Here is a 13,426-nt window from a genome sequence, read left to right as displayed (position 1 = left end):
TGTTTCTTTCTATATAGATTAGAGAGTCTGATGAAGAAGATCAAATAAAAAATCACTCTGTGGTCTAATGAGTTATTTTTCACCAAGGCTCTACTAGAACAGTATTACTTATAATCAAGCAATCTTGCTATAGACTTTTTCTGATTCAGACTTATCCAAATGGCTTATTGACTGTAAAGGAAGCTGCTTCTCTTGCTCCTGACCTCCTTCTCCACGTCACCCTTCTCCTCCACCTCTCTGTAGCTTGAGCTGGGTCGCACCGTGGAGAAGAGATGGGCTTAGGTATTGGACCCAGAGCAGCCTGGGTGGAGTCCCTGTTCTGCTACTCCGTGTTGTGTGATCGTGGGCAAGTTATTTAAATTACCTGAGTCTCAGTTATTTATACATAGAATATAACTAATAATGGTGCCTTTTCATAGGTTTTTGTGAGTGTTCAATGAGAAGATTTGTGTAAAGAGCTATGCCAAAGGCCTAGATCCTACTGAGAGTTCAGTGACGTTAAATATTATAGTTATTATTATTACTGTGATATTCGAGCTTGCATGTCTACCACTGAAACATTCATGTGACTGAGCCCAGTTCTTGAGAAAAGTTTCAAATAAGATGTAGGAGAGGTGTGTATTCCAATAAAGTTGCTTTCACAAGTGTTTTACCTCCCTTATCTGTCTTGTTCATGTAATACATATAACACATTTGGTCAGTTGACTGGCCAAACAAATGTATTTCATGTATACTAATGAGAAAAAAATTAAATATTTTATAGATTGTAACATTTAAAAGCTCAGCAAAGCTCCAAACAGCTTAAGTTTTCAAGACTATAACTTTTTATAGTCTTGAAACTATAAAAGAATCATCTGAAGAATCAATAAGTAAACACATTATTCTCTGAAAAAGGAAGAGAACAATATTAAGATTCAATTACAGATATTCAGATTTTCTCTTTTGCCTTCAAAAATTAGCAAGTGATAATTTCATAATTTCTCATAAATAAGATTATACTTTTAAACATGTCTTTGGTCCCATTGGTTGGTGGTTTCTTTATACCATATTCATGTATGGGGTTAATCAAAGAGTTCATTTGCGTTTTTGCATAACAGCTTATGGAAAACCCTGAATGAACTTTTTGGCCAACCCAACATACACACACACATACACATATCACTTAAAACTTCTAATCTGTGTTAATAACTAGAAGATAACCGAATGAACAGACTGTTTGAAATAAGGACATATGAGAAGTACTACAGCTAAGTTAACGCAATAAGAAGGAATCCAGGAAATTAAATGTTGCCGTATCTTTGGCCCCACAGATAATAGAACAGGTGAGTCAGCTGGTCACCGATCACCTGGAAATCCAACGCTGGCTCTTTAAAACAGACTATGAGTTTGGAGGAAATGGGACTGCGTTTTGTGACATTCCCTCCCACCTAAAGTGCTACAAGTGGATCCTAAAGGAGAGTCAGAGATACAGTCGGGAAGACTGGAGAAAGAAATGGGCACAAGTGAGTATTCAATGGTAACATAAACCCAAAGTGTCTGCGAACAGATAGGAGAGAAAGCAAAAGGCTTAGCTAGGAGACACGGCACTTTCTTGTAGACTCAGCAGAGTTACCTCCCAGCAGTTGAGACCTTAGGCAATTTTTTACTCTCCTGGGCCTTAGCTTTTATGTACAAAGTGAATGAGGTTGATCAGGTTATCTTAAATGTTCCTTCTTGGGTCCCTAAAAATCCTCAAATTGATTATGCTAATAATTAGGAAGTAGTGTTTTTATGATATTCAAATAACATTTCAAATCTAATCATTTGCTCTAAGCATACGATTCTAGATCATATGCTTCTACCAACTGTTGTTATTAAGCTAGTTGTATTTTATTGTGAGAGGGAAATTCTATTAGTGAATGCTTGTCACCTGGAAGCTAATGTTTAATAGCATTCTGTCAGCAGTCATACGTTTTTGAAGACAATTCAAGGAAATTTATGTAACTGCTGGTCCCTGTGAGATGTTGAGAAAATAATACATTCCAGCAAGAAAATCTCCAGGCAAGAACTGAATAATAGGTAAAAACTCTTAATGTAAAAAAAAAAAAAAAAAAAAAACTCTTAATGTATGAGTGATGTATATGGATTTTTCCATGTATATTGGTAGGAGGATGAATTGTACAACTTCTTAGTCTGTTTCAAAGTTGCTTAATAATTAGTTTTATATGGCTTCGTATGTGAAATAAACCCACCGTTCTGAAAACGGCACCATTTTGCATTCAGAGACCTCGACTTGCTGACTTCACTTAATCCCAAATCTCTGTTTTTCACTACTGATGAAAGCATAACTGATGAGGAAAATTCAGACACAAATTTTCCATAAACTGATTCTTTCCCCGCCAGCTTCTGTAGTGGTGGCTGTGCAGTGATTTGCACCTGCTTTGAGCATCCCACTGCAGAAGTAGATGAATCAAGACACAAGTGATAGAAAGGGAGGGGCACACAGAGAGAATCACATTATTCTTGTGAAAATGGAATGATGAATAAATCTAGAGAACAGTCAGAAGAGAGAGTTCCCTTTGATAAATGTTAGTTCTCCTCATGATCTATTCTGGGCTTTTCTTCCTCCTCCATCAGCAGATGGACTTAATGCAGTACCTGTCATGGCCAGCTTTTTACATATTATTTAAAGGATACCAAAGTGAATTACTCTCCTAAGAAAAAAATAAAACAAGGAAAGGAAAATGTATTTAATTTTGAGGCCCATAGAGGTTGCTCTTGTGTTCTCCTTGGACTGGATTTTATTTCATCTTGTATTTAAAAAGTTTTTTGAGCAAAACTGTTGAGATTAAACCATGAAAAATATGACTTTTTTTAATCTAAAAAATTGAAATGTTTGTGTGCTTGTGTGCTAAGTTGCTTCAGTCATGTCTGGCTCTTAGCGACCCCATGGACTGTAGCCTGCCAGGCTCCTCTGTCCATGGAATTCTCCAGGCAAGAATACTGGAGTAGGTTGCCATGCCCTCCTCCAGAGGATCTTCCTGACCCAGGGATCAAACCCGAGTCTCTTTCTTCTCCTGCACTGGGAGGCAGGTTCTTTACTGCTAGCACTACCTGGGAAGCCCTAGTGTTAATGTACCAAGTATTTGCTTGCCTCAGTATTTAAAATCAGTAATTTTTATAGAATTCTCCTGATACTAGACTGTGATAAATTTGAAATGTTTGATTTTAAGTTTTAAAAATATTTAACATATTGACATATAGCTGAATTGCATTTAGAAAGCTGAATATATATTAATTTCAAATATTTTAAACTATACCATTTTAAATTACCACCAGTTACATTTGGCATTATTGTTAATGTTGTCAAATGTGACACTTATGAATAATTAATGATCTGTCTAAATTTTTTTAACTTAACAAGGGAAAATAATTATTATGAAATCTTTTTACATTCTGAGACCTGTGCTTGACCATGGTGTTGTTAAAAGCCAAAGTAAAAAATAAAGTACTTCTGAAGAGCTTTTTTTTGCTAGGAGACTATTGACATTCTTTTGCCTTCAAAGTGAAATTGTATTCAGAGTGGCAGTGAACTGCAGTCTCCACTGAGTGTAGCTATTGAGAATTTAGGATTAGAATTATGCTTTGTTCCAGAAGACCATCATAATGGTGCACATTTAGACATCAAAGCATTACTTTATGAGCACAGGCATGTTTTAACGTCCTATTACAGTTTGTAGACCTGTTCCTTTTGATAATGAAGATGTTGTATCATCAAGCCTAGCCTGGCACATGCAAAACATATGCTGGCAGGTTATTAAAAATTTCAGCTTCTTGATGAAAGACTATCCTGCAGGCTAAGAGTCCAGAGAAAGACTCCATTCTGGGAGAATTATTAGAAATGAGAATATGACTGTAAGCACTAAATTATGTTAATACTTACAAATAGCATCATTTGCATAGCAGTTTATGACACGATACCATGATTTTTCTCATTGGTATGTTGTAGGCAACAGATTAAAAACAGTGCTGTTTATAGGGGTTTGAACTATTTTGAGATTCTCTTGCGTCTTATGCAGATATTGGTTTTAGGTGTAGTCATGATTCCGTGTGGACTCAAGGATCTATAAGGATCATCTTTTTTTCTACCTATCTAATTGAGAGCAGAGTTATTTGGTTGCAGCTGAGACTTGAAACAAAGTCATGAAATCAACAAATGATAAAACACTGAAGTCACATTTTAAAAATCTGTGTTGACATGTAAGTGATTTTAGGAAAAGCAGAATGTTACATAATAGCCACAATAAAAACAACACAACTCTCTTTTTTTTTTCATGGTGTCTTGGTACCAACCTTACTCTCTTCATCCTGAAAGTGAAAGTGTTAGTCACTAAGTCGTGTCTGACTCTGCAATCCCACAGACTGCAGCCCACCAGGCTCCTGTGTCCATGGGATTCTCCAGGCAAGAATACTGGAGTAGGTTGCCATTTCCTTCTCCAGAGGATCTTCCCGACCCAAGGGTCAAACTGGGTCTCCTGCATTGCAGGCAGATTGTTTACAGTCTGTGCCTATCCTGCCAGCTAACAAAATCTACTTCCCCCAACAGGTTCCAGTAAACTCACTCACTTAAATACTCAATGCTTATTAAGTTTCAGTGAATCTACACATGTGTGCATGCTCCAAAGTTGCCACTCCAGAGACAAGAGAATTTATTTTCATTTAGTAGGAATAAAGGCTTAAGCAAAGACACACCTGTAGGAGGAAAATCCTTCCTGGGCACTCTCACCTAAGACAGTGCAGGGAGACCCAGGTAGACATTTGTTGTGGTACTAGTCCTTCTTGTGCCGTTTCCTTTCTGTTTATATATGGAAACTTCTCTCCGTCACTCCTGGAAAATTGGCTTGTTAGTAGTGACACCTGGTGACACTGCTTTAGAAAAGTAGTTGCCAGAATGCTGGCCTAGACATGAGATTTAGCATTTTGTAGACCCCACGAATGGGCTTCCCTGGTAATTCAGCTGGGAAAGAATCCACCTGCAATGCAGGAGACCCCTGTTCGATCCCTGGGTCAGGAAGATCCCCTGGAGAAGGGATAGGCTACCCACTCCAGTATTCTTGGGTTTTTCTGGTGGCTCAGACAGTAAAGAAACCACTCACAATGCAGGAGACCTGGGTTTGATCCCTGGGTTGGGAAGATCCTCTGGAAGAGGGCATGGCAACCCACTCCAGTATTCTTGCCTGGAGAATCCCCACGGACTGAGGAGCCTGGCAGGCTACAGTCCTTGAGGTCACAAAAAGTCAGACACAACTAGTGACTAAGCACAAAGACCCATGAATGGGCATCCCAGGTGGAACTAGTGATAAAGAACCCACCTCCCAATGCAGGATAGGCGAGAGACGTGGGTTCGATCCCTGGTTCAGGGAGATCCCCTAGAGGAGGGCATGGCAACCCACTCTAGTATTCTTGCCTGGGAAATCCCATGGACAGAGGAGCCTGGAGGGCTACAGTCCATGGGGTTGCAGAGTTGGACACGACTGAAGCTACTTAGCACACATGCACACAGACCCATGAATACACTATACACGTGCACACAGACTCATGCATGAATACACAAGGAAATGTTTTGGCATTTCCTTGTACCCTTGCATATTTGCTTCTGCAGATGTGGAACCCACATACCAAGGGCGAGCAATGCCATTTTATATATGGGACTTGAGGATTCTTGGATTTTGTTATCCATGGGAATCCTACCATCAATCCCCCTTGATGGCAAGGGACAACTGGGTGCCAGGCATTTCCACACTTTACTTGAATTAACTCATTCCATCTCAGAAAACCTCTGAAGTTTTTACTTATTTACTCCCACACCACTTTGATAAGGAAGGTATTGTTATTCTGTTTACAGATGGAGAAATAGGTTCCTTGGAAGCGAAGTGACTTGCCCAAGTTCACATAGCTAGCCAATGATCTGCATCTAGCTTGGAACCCACATCCACTCCTCCTGGTCCCCTGCCCTGGCCACACTGAGTTGAATCCATTTAGAAAAGACCCGCTATTTGAAAGCCCTGGAGTAGGGTTCTCCCTCTGGTCCCTGCCTTTGTGGCCTGCTGCCCTTGTGGCAGATTGTCTGCTTTCTACAGAGACTTGTGGGAAACACAAAGGTCCCATAGCTATTGCGCTCGAATGTCTTCCTTTTCCTTCCTGACAGGGCAGCTGCTGTCCTGTTGCCAGTCGGCTGGGAGGTAAGAGAGCCATTAGCACACACGCCTCAGAGTAAGGAAGAAGCCCTTTTGGAGAGCCTCTAGGGTTCAGCTTTGCAACCCAACTGCCTCACCTACCTACTTATGTGAGTGGGTGAGGATAGTGAGTTTGAAATGTCACCCTTTGATCATTCATGGGGGTAGCAAATTTTCAATGCCATTCTCAACTTAATACACTCACAAGATCATTTTAGTGAACCTGTAAATTCTCAGAAAACTTAAACAGCCTTTCTTCACAATCAGACATGGTATTAAAAATATCGTGAGTATTTAAAGCCCTGCTTTTTGTTGTTTTTTTCTTTTTGACCATGAAAATATTCTTTTATTCCATGAAAATATTCTCAACAGAGAACACTATCTTAAACAAAGCATTTACGTTAAGAAATCAACATGTGCACAGAAAGAGTAAAAATTACTGAAAAATTAAAGGTTTCTTTTGAACAGTTCACATGTTCAAAAAGCCCTGCTTTTGGATAACCAACCAAATATTTTATTTTTTTTTTATATATTTCTTTATATCTCCTGTTCCAGATTGATGTGGTAAATTTACTTTTAAGCAGAATAAAGTTTGGAATAGACCAGTCTGAATAGTTGAACATTCAGGATAAGTAGGAGGTGGTCTGGCTTCATGGGTTCCATGGACTAGGCAAATGGAGGTTATTGGGGCAGGGGGGAACCCTGGGCAAATCACTTCAGCTGTCCAAGTCTCTATCTCTTCAAGTGTAAAGAGAAATAATGTTAGTACCTGTCTCCTGGAGGAGGTAGTAAGAATTAAATGAGATGACCCTTGTGAATCGGATGCCAATGTATCAATATTTAGCACATAAGACCTCAAAAAATGCTATGTGTTATTAATATTACCACAAAATTGCATTATAATTAAATTGTAGGTAGTATTGAGCAAGTACATACAACTTAATCTTTTTCTGGTGATTCAGAAGGTCCTATAGCACCTTTTAGGCTTCGAGAATATTGTTCTATGCATCAGTTATCATATAGGATTGTAACTGTTGAAGATACAAGATTGTTGACCAAAGCGTGCCTACCCAATGGTTTACCCAGATAATGCCTTTAAAAGAATAAGCCTTGATAGCAGCCTGGTTTCTTATAATTTGAAAATAGAAAATAATTCCAGTTATTTTAACATACTACATGTTGACTAAAGAGGCATTGACCTGATAAACTAGACATTTTTCTGACCACAAGATTGAGACCCAGTTGCTTCATTTTTCTGGTTCCAGTTGGTGTCTTTTCTAATTAGTGTAGCAGCACGTCACCGCAATCATTGGAAAGTCTTAATCATTTACATATTTTTCCTTATCTCTGAAAATGACTTAGAATGTTTTCTTCCAGTTCAGTGGTTATTTTCATGAAGCTGCCAGGGTTGGGTTGGAGGTGCTTCTCAGTGCCTGAGGAAGATGACAAGAGAAAGAAAATTGCCTCCCCAAGTTAAATGAAAGCTGGGTCCCCCTTCCGAGGACCTATAATAATCAGCTATACAAGCTGTTGGTTTGTGTGTCCTATTGATTTAATATGCTTCTAATCAGTACATAAAGCTATGGGCCTGCAGTGTTAATTTTTCATATGCTTACAAAGTACCCTTTGATTTTCTGTCACACGTTAATTACAGCATTTTGCCATTAAATAGGAAGCTTTGTGTAAACTAATTACAAGATAATCATTGTCTACTGCAAGCGTGCTGTTTGTACCTTTTATTTTATTCTAAAAATGCACAGATCTCACAGTCTGGAAACGCTCTACCTTCCAGCCATTAGCTCTCACTAATTCATAGCATTATTGTGGTGAGAGTGTAGGAGTTGTAATTGTTGTGGTATCAGAGCTGTTAATTACCGGAGTAAACAGTTGAAATGGTGCCAAGGTCTATTGTACAAGGCAGAGAAAAGGAGGTTTAAATGTTACTCCCACCATCTGGGGACTAGGGGAGAGGCAAATGCTTGAGAACAGCAGTGAGGCGCTATCGCCGCCTCAGCTCCAGGGTTGGCGGCCATATGGATCCGGAATATTTTGAATCAATTGAATTTAACTGCCAGTTTTTCGCAATAACAGCGTGGAAGGAAGGAATAAAGCAAAAGATGAGAGGAACAAGAATTGGTTAGTGTTTTCACACACAGGAAGTCCCCGTTGGAGTTCTTTTGGAAATATCTGCTTTGCTGAAAGCCACAGAGCAGGCACGGATATTTGGAACAGATTCAGAGTGGGTTTTACTCCCCTCTGCCCGCCACTGCACCATTTGCTTCTGGCCGTCTGTCCTCCGTGCCCCTCGGCGGGAGAGGGATGGCCTTGAGAAGACCCGGACTCTTGTGTAATTGTGCCAGAGCAAACAAATCCTCATTTTTGGATTCACTGCTTTATTACTCTGGTATCTTCATAAACATGGTTTGTAGGAAAAAAAAAATAATAAATTTATAATGCTGTCATATCCACCTCAACTATATATCTCTGTACCTGTGGAAATATCAAGGAAGGTACAGAATCTGATTAAGGAAAGCAGATTCTTTGCCCATTCCTTTGGCATAAAATTAAAATATAAATTCTCCTGTAAGCCTCTCACTTCATTCGATAAATTCACCCCTTTCCCCCACTACTTGAATGAAAAATCAAGTCCAAAGGGCACGTGTGTTTTCTTTTGTTTTTAATTTTCAGCTAAAGAGCTTTTTCAGCAGATGCCGTTTTCTCAGTCAGTGGTATTTCTCTAATTGGAAAGAAACCTATTAGCCATAAGTGTGGTGGCCACTTCGACTTATAGCTGATTTTTAAACTGTGTGGTTTCTGTTTTAAAATATTGCATAAGCTTTAAAACAGTCATATATTTTTACTTGGCGTCACTATTATTTAATATAATTGCCTTTAAACCCATTTTCCAACATTAAAAATACCTTTTAAAAATCTGCCACTTGCTGCTGTAACTACTTTTTAATATCATTCCCCAAACATGAACGTATTCTTCTTTTTTTAAACCACCCTGGATTATTTATTTTTAACTGTTCCTTTAGCAGATGTTGAAGTAATCCAGGGTATAGTGTAAACAACTCCTTTAAAGAGAGAGATCACAGACCATCACATTTTACCATGAGCCAAGAGCTGTGTCTGTCGGGCTTTTATGGGCAGCTTTAGCCCACAGGAAAAAATTTTCCTGCTTTTGTTTATGTGCAAAGTTCAATTAAGAATTTCAAGAAATGCTTAATCTTTATCTATTGAAACCCCCAGCATGCAGCGCGACAGGGTGAGCCTAGAAAGAAAATCAGGGCCCCCTGTGGAGAGGGGGAAAAAGAAACAGCCGTTGAAGAGCTGGAAAGTTGAAAGGGAATGAACCTCTCCAGTGTTTCTGGTCGGGGCAAAGCAGTTGTGCTGAGTTTTGGAATGGGGAAGCAACATATGTGCCTCAGTTGGACAAAACACTTCTCGAGTCAAATCAACTGCTAGGCCTGCGTGTTGGTGCAAGGTGGAGGCCTGGATAATGAGGGACAGACTCCTCGAGAAGCAGCGAGTGGATAATGCTACATAAGTATGGAATTATATACCGCACTTTCACCATTCTGTTTAATGAGAGCCGCCACCACAGCGAATCACTTGCCACACAGCCGAAATGGGCCATTAGCTATCAAGGGAAAATTGTCTTTGCCGCTTTCAGCAGATGGAGCAAATATTTTACAAAGCAATTTTACATACCAAAAACATTTGTGTGCCTTGGTAATGTTGGCTGTTTTACATTATGTTACCTTCTACAGCAGCATAATTTTCCATCTCATCGAAGGCAAAGTTGGCATTTTTGATTTTTAAACTCTCAATTAACAATTAAACATGGAGTATTAAGGCAGTCCTTAAACTTTAAGTAGGTGTGGGAAGTAGTTTATGACTTGCTGAAGACATTTTCCTTTTTTCTTCATCTTCTCAGCATATTTTTACACTCTAAAGAGGGACGATTGCTAATGATCTTAATGGAAAGGGATGAGTGGAAACTTCACTACTGATTGCCGAATGAGAGTAACCAATGCCTGGAATGATCAGAGCATTTGTTGGCTTACGTGTCCAGCATGGATTGTGGGTACATGGTTTGGTCCACCCATTCATATAAGCTTAAAATGTTTACTATTCAATAACAGGAAACCCAACTCAAAGTGACTTTAACAATAAAGAGAATTTTTTAAGGTAAAAATAAAAAATAAAGAGAATTTATTATCTCAGCTAAATGAAAATCCAGAGATTGTCTCTGACATCAGAGAAGGCTTAATCCAGGCTTCCCTGATGGCTCAGATGGTAAAGAATCATGAGAGAAGGCTTAATCCAGTGGCACAGTATCAACAAGGACCCAGTTACTTTCCATCCCTCCCCCATACTGTGCATAATATCTGCTCCATCCTAACACTGGTGGTCCCCAGGGTTGCTGGGGGGCTGCCAGTGGCTCCTGAAGCTTGTCCTTGGTCAAGGTAATAGGAAGAGAGAAAATCTCACTAGGCAGCATTCTCAGAAAAGCATAAAAGCTTCTTCTCAGAAGGCCCCAGCAAGTGCTTCCTAACACTTGATTGGCCTGACTGGGTCATGTGCCCCTCCTGAACCAATCACTTGGCCAAGATATGGCTTTGCTAACCAGGGGCCCCTCCTTGGAGATGAGCGTGAGGTTACTCTCAATTCTTCCATAGCTAAGAATGGGGTAGGGACAGTTCCTGAAAGGAAGTTGGGGACATCATTATCTGGCACAAGAAGACAAAGATGCTGGGCAGCCAACAGCAGGTGTAATTTCTGCCATTTTTCATAAATTTGACAGCACAGACTTAGCATCACATGTGGATGATCTAATCTGACCCAGATGGACCATCAGTGCCCGCCCATGTCAGTTACAGACACAGAGCTCATTGCACTATGGCATACTGGTAGCAACTAGATTGGAATCCCAGTTTGCTACTTCGGGGCTGTGATATGAAATAGAGATGATAATAACTGCTTCAGAGAGTGGCTTTGAGATAATAACTACAAAAACCTCTGGCACAGACCTATCACATGGTAAGCTTTCTGTAAGAGAGAGCTATTGTTTTACCTAAAAAGGAGCTGTCGTCGGGACTCTGCTGGTGGTCCAGTGGTTAGAATCTGCCTGCCAGTGCATGGGACACAGATTTGACCTCTGGTCCAGGAAGATCCCACATGCCATGGAGCAACTAAGCTTGCACACCACAACTACTAAGCCTGAGCTCTAGAGTCCATGAACTGCAACTTACTGAAGCCCACACACCCGGAGCCCATGCTCTGCAACAAGAGAAGCCACTGCAGTGAGAAGCCTGTGCAGCGCAACTAGAGAGTAGGCCCCACTTGCCGCAACTAGAGAAAGCCTACACAGCAATGAAGACCCAGTGCAGTCAAAAATATATAAATAAAATTTAAAATATAATAATAATAATAATAGTATAAAAAGTGTCCTGTGCAAGCAAGTACCCTTCTCAAATTCACATTCAAATTAGGACTCCTTCCCTTCTCTCCATCTCTGTGCTGCTAGCCTTTTCAAATCCTGAGCACCTTTCATGGGACCCGTACTTTCCCTCTGAAAGAGGGCAGCGGGGGCGACAGAGAACACTCACCCCGGAGCCAGAGGTGGCTGAGAGCTCCTGTGGCCTTGCTGTATGAGTGTAGAAGCCCCATCCCCTCTTCTGCTACATGAGGCACTTGTCTTAGATGGTCCAGATGGCCTCTTTCAATACTGACATCCCTGCTTAGTTTCAAGTGATTATCTTGCCCTTCTGGCCCTATGTCACCTTCCATTCCTCCATTTGGGGATATCAGAAGGCTCTGTAAAAGCAGAATCATCTAGGTAGGCCCGTTGGTTTCTCTTTTGAACAACACCAAATAATGTCTAATGTGAAAGATGGAAAGTGATTATCTGACAAGTCATTTTACTTAATTCATCACTGCAGATCTAGCAAAGAAAAGAAGTATTGGTGATTGATATTTAGGGCATTCTGATTTGTATTCTTTCTTCCTCCTTGCTCATCCTCCCAACACACATGCACACACACATACACACTTTTAGAATTTACTTGGGAAAGTTAACTCTCTGGAGCTTGAAGTAGCTTTAGTCATTGAGGGCAATATTAAATTGGATATGCTAGCAGCTTCCCCTGAGATATCCTGAATTTCTTTCAGTCAAATACCTCTTCTTTCAAATTTACACTTTCTTGATAGAAGAGAGAGAGAGAGCTGAGAGGCAAGGTCCATGCTTGATAGACAAGAATCTTTAGGATGCACTGGTCAGACTGATGAAGGCCCTACAGTTATCATGGAACCTGCCAAGGTCATGACTATCGCTGATGCACTCTGAGGGGTGAGTATGGATACTGGACAAAGAGTGACAAAGCTGTGTGCTGGCACGGGTGTGGCTCCGGTTCCTCCTGGATGGGAATTGCTCTAGAGCCATTAGCTCCACAAAGGCCGGCAGCTAATGTGCATTGCCAGAAGAAGTGCAGTTAAAATGGAATGAATATCTGGAATTGTTTCAAACACTAAAGGGAATTTTTCTAACATTTGCTTATCATCCATGAGGTCTGTGCTTTCCTTTTCACACCCCCAGAGTTGTTAGCTCTGAAAGATCTGTTCCACGTGGCTGATAAACTCTCTGAAACACTAACCAGTAGTCTATCGCCTTGATGTGATGCATTGAACTACTCATTTCACAAATATGTTAGAGAATCTTGTGCCCTGGTTGCTGTCTTGTAACAGATATTCTACATACTCACACACACACATACACACACTGCAAGGGTAAAATATGGGGGGATCAAGGCTAACTAACAATGGTTCCCCCAACTCCATTGTTTTCTGTCTTCAGTCACGTGTTGAAAATCACCCCATAACAGAATCTGATAACTCAGCAAGTGACCTTACACAAGCCTCTTCACTCTAGGGGCCTCTGGGGGAATAATCCGGTGCTGGCCCACCTCAGAGTGTTGGTGTCAGGACCAAAGGAGATAATGGATGTGAGCCTGCTGTAACAGGAGAAAGTATTTTATGAATACTGTTCTGAGGATTCACATGAATTTGGGGGTTGTGTAGCATGGTTTTATATGTCTGTGGCTGTGGGCATCAGTGTGTACTTAAGTTTATTCTGAACAGAATAAACCCAAGTAGCTACACATCTTCCCTCATCAGCATCTGCCCTTAAAATTGTGATAATTATCTTT

General features: G+C 40.4%; 1 protein-coding gene across 1 annotated transcript in view; it reads left to right on the top strand.

Annotated features, from left to right (window-relative positions):
- IQCH (IQ motif containing H) overlaps positions 1-13,426 on the top strand; it is a 225,111-nt gene that overhangs the window by 141,771 nt on the left and 69,914 nt on the right. Inside the window, exon 14 of the mRNA XM_043919837.1 lies at positions 1,311-1,502. Coding sequence (XP_043775772.1) covers positions 1,311-1,502 — 192 coding nt within the window. The remainder of the gene's footprint in view (positions 1-1,310; positions 1,503-13,426) is intronic.

The sequence above is a fragment of the Cervus elaphus genome, chromosome 12 (genome assembly GCF_910594005.1).
Source record: "Cervus elaphus chromosome 12, mCerEla1.1, whole genome shotgun sequence".
In the NCBI taxonomy this organism is placed as follows: Eukaryota; Metazoa; Chordata; class Mammalia; order Artiodactyla; family Cervidae; genus Cervus; species Cervus elaphus.
This window is presented reverse-complemented; position numbering and strand designations above follow the sequence as displayed.